Consider the following 10,966-nt stretch of genomic DNA (forward strand, 5'->3'; position numbering starts at 1 on the left):
TTCCTATTCTGTCACTGCACTATAATGCCGATCAACATGTAAAACATTCATCGTTGTATTATTTTATTATTTTATTTGTCCGAAGAATAATTGTTTACCGAAAGATGATTACATTGTATATGTTTTATTCATAAGCTGTACTAATTGCTAGACGATGAATTAGGTTTTGACCAATTAGTTAGATTTCCGAAGGCATGACTGTGAAATGAATGATAAAATCGGTAAAAACTATGTTGTTTTTTAATAAGATCTCTGACATTCTCTTCCATTGATTTTTTTCTGAGACTTGATCATTATAAGAGAGATAACTCAAACGGCACTAGTGAATCAACTCCGCTGGTTCCGTCAGCGCTGTCTGGCCCTGATATTGCACATATGCATGCAAGCTAAAGAATTTCTCATTGATATCTTGTTCCAGTGCCGTCTCTTCCACGATCTTTGCATGCAGTGTATCCTTTTCATCTGATAGAAACTTATTTTCTTGTGTTAAGGCAGGAATTTTTAGTTGAATGTCACACATTTTCTTTGAAACTTCTTTTGTTGATTTTCTAACCTTTGAAACTGAAACGATAGTTTAAAAAATAGTTTAAAAAATACAAGCATTACTATGTCTATGTTTTATCAGCCTGAAGGACGTTTTATCAGGGACTTTCTATACTAGTACTAATATAGAAAGTCCCTGGTTTTATATTTCAAACTCGTAATACTAAGCTATGTTTAGAAAAAGTTAGAACTTCATAAACAGTCTCACAAAAACTTTACAGATCCTTTTACTTCATATAAACCAAGAAAACAAATTACATTTCATTTTATCGCATCGCATGGATAACAATCTCTTCTCGATAAAGACAGTATGATACGAAACGGAGAGAAAGAAAGACCAAGAAGTTGCAAGCGATGTTCCCCTAAAGTCAGCATCAAAGATTTAATTTGCAAAATGAAGCAGGTAACTCAAATAACTAGGTATAAAACTACCATGTATCCATTAGTTTTTAAAATGTAAGAAACTCCATAGTTGGTTCTTTCTAATCGTAAATATATGTATAAATAACTTACTCTTAGATGTAAACAGCTGCCTGAACTGTCTGATGTCTTTGTTTATCTTGGCGAGTTTTGAGTGATGATTGGATTTCAAACGTTCTGTTAAATCGTCATAGTCTTTATGGTCTGTCTGTGTACCAACTGATATCTTTTTGGGGGGTTCCTGGTGATCTTTTTTACTGTCGTCAGCGATTTTATCGAATTCTGTGGACACTTCCAACTCATCAAAAATACGATTTGAAAATCTTTCTGAAGAAGAAAAAAAAGTTATTTAATAGTTATTCAGAAAAACAAATTGAGTTACTCGTGTAGTTTTGTAATGTCTTTGTATCAATAAAAAGAGAAAGAACAAAACAGCAACAACAACAATAAAAAAACATTTACATATAGATGACAACAAATGATCTTTAACAGTAGGCAATTGTATACATATATATATTAGCTTTATATAACCCCGATTCAATGAAATTCTGGAAAAGTCTTACAATGTTGGTATCTTGCAAAAAAGAATAGCTCATCTAGCGTTTAAGCAGCACCATTTCAAAGAGAAGGCTGGCACATTCATGTCTTATAATGAAAAGTTTTGTGTTATGCGTGCTATTGCGACACCAGGGATCAGAGAACAAACATTTAAACCATTGCAGATCACCATATACTATAGTCCTTAACAATCAGCAAAACTTAAAGACCTTGGGGTGACGTAATAAAAATAGGAAAACAACGACCTGCTGCAATACTACCAAAAACGTATTCCTGAAAATAGTTACTAATTTTACTCGCTGAATTACGAGCAACTGGCATGAGATAGGCACATACACAAAGTGGTTATGTGTAAAATGGAGCGTTTTTGAAGGCTCGTTCTTATTTAATACAGTAACAACACAACACACGAACAAATCATAAATGAAAACTAAGTTTGAAAGGACTTGACTTTTTTGACGGGTCATATAAACACAATAAAAAAACACTAATAAACACACACACATACCAAATTACACACACACATACCAAGTTACACACACACATACCAAATTACCGAGCTAAGAGTATTTACAATAACACAGCAAAACCCTAAACAATAAAATGTCAAAATACGTTTTAAAAGCATTATAAACATCTCAATATCACATGTCAAAATTTAAACCACTCAAAGAATTCCAAAGACCAAAGTTAAAGCAAAATTCATTAAGATACAATCATACATGAATTGACACTGCTACATTAACATGTATGTGTACATCATAATTTTACATTTTTTAGTATATTTTTGCTTCAGTATATGTAAAAATTATGCCAATAAAATTGAGAATGGAAATGGGGAATGTGTCAAAGAGACAACAACCCGACAATAGAAAAAACAACAGCAATGTCAAACACAAAAAAAGTGTAAGCACGAAAGGATAGAAGGGCTAAACCTCGCTTCCCGAGTTTCTAAGTCTCATACAAAAACTTTATGTTTTTTTCTGACCTAGCTAATATTATGTTTTATAACGTTTTTTGCTGATATTTTTCAGGTTTTTTTTGGGTTAGACACCGACGGCACGAAAAGCAAAATCAGAAAATAGAAATTTCAAATTACAAACTGCAAAATAGGTAAAAAGAGAATAATTTTGTCAGAAAGCAAACAGAAAAAAGTATGCTATCCCCGATGTCTAATGCTATCTGACGAACCTATACCGAGTTGGTTGTACTGGTTATGGTTGTCCTATACATGTTGTAGTTCTCAAATAATTTTCAGATCTGATGAAACTAATTCGAAAAATATGTATATTACACAATAAATCTACATTATAAGTTTATTTCTATAAATATGAGTCAATAATTAAAATTACTCGGGGTATTGGCTTTGACTCAGTTGGCAGTAACTCGGAATACAACAGTTATGTACTATATATGTGTCTTTTTTGTGAGGGATGTAAAAATTACCTTCTACATCCCGACTGATTTCTGTTTGATGCTTTCCTGCCTCATCGATCTGTCTTTTTCAAGTATTTTTTTATAGTTTGTTTCATGTTGAACTTTGACGCCACTGTCCAATGTTAGAAGTGGGCTAGTTGCATGGCACCTTCAAACATGTTTAACCCCGCATATTCTTAATGAGCCTGTGGAGTATGTACTTCAGTGATTGATGTTGATTCATGCGTCATAATTGTTTTTCGTCAATGTTTTTTTCTACAAATAAGGCAATTTCTTTCAATTAAATTGGATTTTTTTCACGTCGGGAACCTTTTATAGCCGACTTTACGGTATGAGGTTTTGATGTGCATTTTAACGTCGATGAAAAGTCATCTTACTGGCAATCATACCACATTTCCTTATTTTTTTTAATCGGAAGAATTTACCTTGAACTTTCCGTGCCACTGCAATGCATGTATATACGAGTAAAAGGGATTCAAGTAAATACCACTGAAAAAAAAGAAACAAAACATTCAATGGCATCCACAGGAATTCGTGAGTAATTTGCTGAAATGAAAGAAATGTGATTTTTTTCTTACAGAGTCAGACCTGACGTTTTTATTACACAATTTATGGTTGGGCTAGATTTGCTCATGTATTTTGAGATCAGTAATATTCAATTTACCATTCCTTTTGGTCCTTATTGATCCTACTTCTTTTTCTTAGAAATATGAAATATGGTGATAATACTTTTTAAATTGTTATAGTCTATATCAATTTTCTGCCTTCTTTTTACTTTACTGGTCCATATACTAAAATACTATTATGGTCTATTTATTGTAATGATTCTTATATATCTATTATACTTACAAATACTGAACTGTGTTGTACTTCTCCTATTTCTCGAGAGAAATCTCTGCCAAGAGTAACTGCTGCAATGAACATACTTCCAGAGACTGACCAGTGTTCCCACCATTGTATAGTCTCTATATTTGATTTTCCTGAAGAAACAATTTTAAAGAATATGTCTTTGTGTCATTCTTTCTTCCAATATTTGGTACCCTCAAGAGTTGGCAAGGGTGTATATATTGTGGTCATCCCTTAATCTCGCGACGATGTAAAGCTTTACCGAAATTATGCGTTGGTTTGTCTGTGTGGGATGTCAGATTGTGTATGCAAAGTTATCCACATAAACAATTAACTAATATAATTTTTATTTGAAAAATTCAAAGATTATTTTTTAAATCACCAGTAAAGATGTAAAGATATTGCATAAACATAGAGGTGTTTCGTTGAAATATGAAAAACCGGTCATAATCTTCAGTCAAATATCAAATAGCGAGTTATAATTATTTTATGCAACCATATTGCAAAGAAAACACGCACACATTTTTAGGGTGCAACCGGAACTACCGTATACAATCGAAAACCACTCTTTGGTTTTTCATAACTGAAAAAAGGGCTAAAAAGGAGACAAGGACTTTTCGTATAGGCTGTAGGTCTACGAAATCCTATTACAGAAAACTAAAAAAATGGATTCAATTGATGAACAAAACCAGCAAATCCACCAAGAGTATATGCTGTAATACCCTCAGTTGTTGTCAATACAAATTTATAAAAACAGTATGAAACACTTACCTGTTATGTCCATGATCATTACAAATGACGTCGGAATCGGAAGTAGCAGAAAATGCCGCCAAATGGTGTGTGCAAAAAATTCACCTTTTTTAGCGTTCGAATTTTTGGTAGTCATCATTAACATTATTTTTGGGTGTCGATTTAAATATAGAGAGTAAAATTTTTGTCACACGGTAAACATATGATCGATTGCCTACACAAGATAAGGAAAAGAGTTTATTTCATATATTATTTTTTCTTAGCAGTTATTGAACGCGTTGGAAAAAAAACCAAGGAGCACTAGTCGTATACATAATAGCAGCACTAATCGTATACATAATAGGAGCACTAGTCGTATACATAATAGGAGCACTAGTCGTATACATAATAGGAGCACTAGTCGTATACATAATAGGAGCACTAGTCTTATACATAATTGGAGCACTAATCGTATACATAATAGGAGCACTAGTCGTATACATAATAGGAGCACTAGTCTTATACATAATAGGAGCACTAATCGTATACATAATAGGAGCACTAGTCGTATACATAATAGGAGCACTAGTCGTATACATAATAGGAGCACTAGTCGTATACATAATAGGAGCACTAGTCGTATGCATAATAGGAGCACTTGTCGTATACATAATAGGAGCACTAGTCTTATACATAATAGGAGCACTAGTCTTATACATAATAGTAGCTCTAGTAATACTTGTATATCCATCCATGACACAAAATCTGTACATGCAAAACCACGTTCGCATAGGTTTTTAATCTTCATTTCATTCATTGGGGGGGGGGGGGGGGGGGGGCGAAAATGAAGACACATCACAATTCTTTGGATTACAATAGGAAACGGACTATATCAGTATGTGTAGTGCATCCAAACAGATAATAAGACAAAATTAGTGTTTCAGATATTTTTGACTTCAAGAACATTATGAAAGAAACGTCAAAGAAATTGTTTCAAGTACTTGTTTGGATTTAAAAAAAAGAAATAGTTCCATTGAAAAACAATATAAAACAAATAGGGGTAGGATGAAATTTGAAAAAAACAACAGAAAAGGAGTCTTGAGTTAAATAAAAGACAGGATGAGCAACTTGACAAAAAAACAGGAAAACAATTTATATAAAAAAAGTCAGGATAAACTCATAAGAAAAAAGGTCAGGACCGAATAGAGTGAAAAATGAAAAGGCAAAACAGAGATTAAAACTATAAAGTAAAAAATGCAGGACAAAATGTGCCATCCTAGACCCCCCTCCAATAATACTCTGATGGTAGCTGTTTTATTCCATACGAAAATGTTTAATTGCAAAGAGCAATTTTCAGTTAGTCATAAAGTTTTCTAATCTTATAACCATATATAGCCTACAACACTTATGAAATTAACAACAAATCCAAGATGACGACGCATTTATCGACTTTTATAAAATTCCATAGCTGCCATGATATGATCAACATCTGTATAGATTATTGATTTATCCTGACTTTTACTATGTATCAAAATGTGATCCAGCTTCAAACGACTTACGTTATATAGGGGATGTTTTACTTATATAATGAGGCCTAAAAAGTATTATAATAAATTAATGCCACCCACATATTTGATACGTTTTAAAGATTCAAAGTTATTATAGTTGGTCGTCAAACCCGACCGTATAAAACTTTTAAACTAACCACAAAGTTATAAACGCAATAACTTTCACGAATAGGGTTTCATTTGTTACAAAGCAATTTGCCGAAAAAGATGAAAAATCCATTTCACCTTCATTTGTTCATTCACTAAATAAGGCGACGAACTTTTAATAGTTACTAAATCGTACAGTACAGTCCATTTTACATCATTTAAGCAGAGTATGTGTTTTCAAGGATTGGTATAGGTAGAAACATTATAATACAAATCCTTAGTATCATTCATTTAAACAATCTTTACTGAACAAAAACGCTGTTTTGACTTCATACCTTTATAAGCGGGGGTGGGGGGTGGGGGGTGGGGGGGGGGCAGGAGGATTTTAAAACTAAGCCTTAATAATCACAAACATAAATGGTTTCATTTAACTTGAGGTATATTTTCTCAAGAAAGCATACCGCACTTTTATTACAGGGTCGTAACTAAATTGAGGTAAATGCCTCATGTAGGAAATTTCAAAAACAAACGCTTGTCTCCATATCAAATTGTTTTCACGGCGAGTGCCTTGCAAGAAGCAAGTTCTTTTCTCCCTCAGACGTAGCCCCTGATTTTTCGGGATCAATGTTTGTATTTATTTGTCTTTTGTTCATTGATTGCCCTTCTGTATTCTGTTAGTGTTGCATTCCTTTTGTTACTAGTTATTTTGTTATTAGCTTGATCATGAGTTTAAAAAAAAACCAGAAGCAACAGAAACTATGTGAATTACATTTTCGCTTTATCATAAATATTAGTCTTGTGGTGTAGTCCCTAGAAACTTAAGTCTTAAACTGAATCTATACATTTTGCTTTTAGACCAAAATATTGTCAAAAAATTATTAAAATAGAACTTGCATTTTCAGATTAAGAAAGGGTCTCGGGAAAACCCAGAAAGCATGATTTTGCATCATTTGTTCTGTAGCTTCTTGGGCCTTCAGTGGCTCCAAAATCCTACACAAAAAAATTCCCTCGACGAAACATGTTCGACAATACTTAAAAAAGGCTGGTTACAACAGAACTGTAATACTGTGTATGTATGCAATATATGTATATGCATTGGGAATATAGAAGAATCATTTCTGCAGAGGATGATGAATAATTCTGATTAAATGGTACATAATGACGACTATAAATGTATTTTTTAAATTAAAATAATTAAAAAAATGGTATGTTTTCTAGTATTATAAATATAGTTTTGAAAATAAATAATCAGTCTCATGCTTTAATGAAAATTAAAAATCTTGTTTCAATAGTGCAGAAAAAAGATAAGCTGTCCTCCCAGTTTACAAAAATAAAAAACCGATCCAATACAAATCCTCCTGTCTCTCCCCCTCCCAGAATATCAAATGGTCGTCTTCTAAATAAGAACACTGGAACGAAATACGATGACCACTGTGACATAGCTCACTTTAGAGTGGACCTGCACTAATGATAATATGTACAATAACTGATACTTTGGTGCTGACATTGCAGCCAATAAATTACACAAATTTACATAATGTGTAATTTTATGAATCTATTATTTCATTGACTTATGTAATACTATGACATTGAGAACTTTATGACCAATAGTATATACAATCGACTACTTTATATAATAGTGCTACTGTAGTCTATTGATTTTTCGAAAGAGAACTAAAATAAACGCCAAACCATAGCATAACTTTAGGCTTTTATTTTATGACGTCGACATTCATTGTACTTCAAGTGACGTCATACAAAGCTTCAAAAATGGCCGAAACAGAGCAAAATGGAAGCATAAACTGCACAAATGTTACGGCAACTAATATTGCACGAGAAATGATAAATGATAGACATGCAGAAAGTAATAAAACCGTAGATTTAGCAACTGTAAAAGAAATACCAGCAGATTCGGAAGACTGCAATGACGAAAGAATACCTCAAACTGAGAGTAGCGATGACCAATCGATGCTAGCAACAGCTACAGGTAATACAAACCCAAACCCAAACCAAAGTGACACAAGCTGTACAAGTAACGAAAGTGCAGGATATTTCACGGAAAATTCAGAACATTCTTTACAATTTGTTGATTTTCAACAACAATCTAACGGCGTTACTGTAATACCATATCCTGTTCAGCAACACCACCAACAAACAATGTCTTATTACATGCACAATGGACAACTTTACAATGCATTAACACTTAATCCTTATACACAACCAGCAGCCATGTATCCGGTATTTGATGGACAAAAAATTATTTATTATCCGGTGCAACCATTTTATGCACCTGCCTGTAACGAATATGACCAAACAACGCCCCAGAGTTTCAGCGAGAACACTGAATTGACACAAGGACCTGATGATGAAAGAAATGGAGAAACAAATAATTCTACAGACAATGCTTTACAAATCGAAATTAAAAGTGATATCGACGTCGATTCAACTGAAATAGACAATGGGAACAATGGCGAGGTTTCAAACACAATAACAAATACAGATAGCCAACAACAGTCAAATAATCAACAGCAAAACAATTTTCAACAAGTTGAACGAAATTCGTCTGATTCAGAAACGACCAACTCGTTCAATCCTAGTGGTTATTACAATCAACATCCAGATTATGCCTACAGGAACGGAACTAATATCGCTGGTCAACATACTGTAGCTGGTGCACATCAACCTGGATCACATCAACCGTACGTTTATTCAAATTTTCAACAAACTGAGACTAATATTATACAACCAAACATTCAGTATTCTAATGCAGTTTTTAATCAAGTTCAAGACAATTATGGACCAAACTTACATTCTCGAGTTTCAGAGAAACAGAAGTTTCAATATCCTGCTATCTATGTGTCAACAACAGGACTTATTACCGTGCTTATGAAGCATGATGTATCGGTGGAGACCACTATCGACCAAACTTTGCGACTGGTCAGTCACCAACAGAAACTTGTTGTTTCGATAAACAATCGTGGAAATGCAAGTTATTTATTTCACCCAGCAGCACATATTATGCAAGATCTGACGACTACAGAGGCCGAAATATTTCTCGGTAGGAAAGTCAAAATGGCAACCGATTTCATAACATTTGCAAATAACTTTAACTGTTACAAGTTTGATCATGATCAAATTGATAAAACGACTCCTCAGTTTTCAGATTTGTCAAAAGATAGGTCTGTGAATTTTCTATTTTCAGACAATCAGTCGAATCCAGAAATGTTACAACAATGTTCAGACATCATCTCAAGAGCAGAATACGAGCGTAACCAGAGAGGTGGAATTTGCATTCGAATCAACGGCTACAAAATTGTTCAAACTGTTAAGGGTGACGTGATAGTATCTGGAAAAGGTAAATACCTCCGCATGTCTCCTACCACTTCTGTGTTGCGTTTAGATACGAATTTTGTTACGATGGACGTTGAAATGAACTGGAATGTAAGGATAAAGCGAGGCGCTCATACACTCAATGCTAGTCATTTAGGGTTAGTGGTTTCAAACGGTAAAGTTGAAGCTGCATTTGACGAACGGAATAAAGTGCACGCGTGTAAACTGCCAAGTCGTCGGCCGTTGTTGATAGGAGGAGCCAACAACCGTAGAAGTAGAGAACTTTCACCAGTCGATTGAATATGGTCAAAATATGTAAAACATGACAATTGAGATTGTTAATCAGTATCTGTGATATTTTATTTTTATCAAGTTATGCAATAAAAGCAGTAAATCTCGGGAATTGAACTGAACTCATTTTTTATATTCATTGACAGAATTTTAATATTTTGGGGTGCAGATTATAACAGCTGTTTTAATAAATTGTATACTCTACACTGGGTTATACTACAGGTCGGCATCACATATATTAGAGAACAGTCGGTCATGAAACTTCATTCATAACTTGGAGTATTAAATTTGTTGTAGAAACACCAAATCCAGTATTTGAATTATTTAAATTGTTTGAATTCGGAGTCTTCATACGATAATCTTTCACGAATTTTGTATGACCGGTTTTGTGGTTTATATAAAAGGCTTTCAGTTTTGAGTACGTTATAGTTATAGGATTATATATCAAACAAGAAATAACAAAATTCGGTGGTTTGAGCACAAATGCTGTACTCCGAGTTGTGAATAAAGCTTAGCTTAACGGTTGAATCTGGAGTTGAAGTCATAAAACTTTGCTCAGTGCTCGGAACATAAAATCATGCTCAAAACATGAAATCAAGCATTATGATTGGTCAATTTTGGAGTGCGAGAGATTTTTGACGTCTTCTCAGTGAGTTCAAGAATCTATTCTTTCTTTTTTTAATTTTCGTCGAGGAAGGCCCTTTGTATGACTTACCCCAAAATATATTGTTCGTGATCTTTTTTAAAACTTTTAGACTATTTTTACGTTTAAGAATTTTTAAATCCTGTCTTCATAACTCTTCAATGTCTCTTACATGAGTTGAATGATTTGTGTTGCTATACGTTAAGTTTTAATTTTTCTCATTCGTACATCAATTGCTGATCGTTGCCAGTTTGTTATCTACTAGATGATTTTACTGTAGCCAATACGGTGTATCAGTCAATGAGACAGAAACCAAACAATATATAATATTCTAACACAGTACATGGGGAATTCATACAATGCTTTGAATGGACGGGAGGTGTGGGGTATACGTCAATGAGACAAAAACAAACAATGATTTACATACACACACAGTATGGGGAATTCATACAGAGCTTTAAATGAACGGGAGATGTGGGGTATGAGTCAATGAGACAGAAACCAAACAATAATT

The 10,966-nt window shown here is 33.6% G+C and overlaps 2 protein-coding genes across 2 annotated transcripts; one reads left to right on the top strand and one right to left on the bottom strand.

Moving 5' to 3' along the window:
* Positions 1–224: 224 nt before the first annotated feature.
* On the bottom strand, positions 225–4,623 carry LOC134704945 (uncharacterized). Its single transcript, XM_063563727.1, has 5 exons — positions 4,576–4,623; positions 3,808–3,938; positions 3,384–3,447; positions 1,057–1,290; positions 225–561 (listed from the first exon to the last, which is right to left on the bottom strand). The coding sequence occupies exons 1-5, from the start codon at positions 4,592–4,594 to the stop codon at positions 320–322; spliced, it is 690 nt and encodes a 229-aa protein (XP_063419797.1). The 5' UTR covers positions 4,595–4,623; the 3' UTR covers positions 225–319.
* Positions 4,624–7,927: 3,304 nt separating this feature from the next.
* LOC134706620 (uncharacterized) lies at positions 7,928–9,926 on the top strand. The gene has a single exon (XM_063565717.1). The coding sequence runs from the start codon at positions 7,959–7,961 to the stop codon at positions 9,816–9,818; it is 1,860 nt and encodes a 619-aa protein (XP_063421787.1). The 5' UTR covers positions 7,928–7,958; the 3' UTR covers positions 9,819–9,926.
* The last annotated feature ends 1,040 nt before the right edge of the window (positions 9,927–10,966 follow it).

Source organism: Mytilus trossulus, chromosome 2 (assembly GCF_036588685.1).
Source record: "Mytilus trossulus isolate FHL-02 chromosome 2, PNRI_Mtr1.1.1.hap1, whole genome shotgun sequence".
NCBI classification, from domain to species: Eukaryota; Metazoa; Mollusca; class Bivalvia; order Mytilida; family Mytilidae; genus Mytilus; species Mytilus trossulus.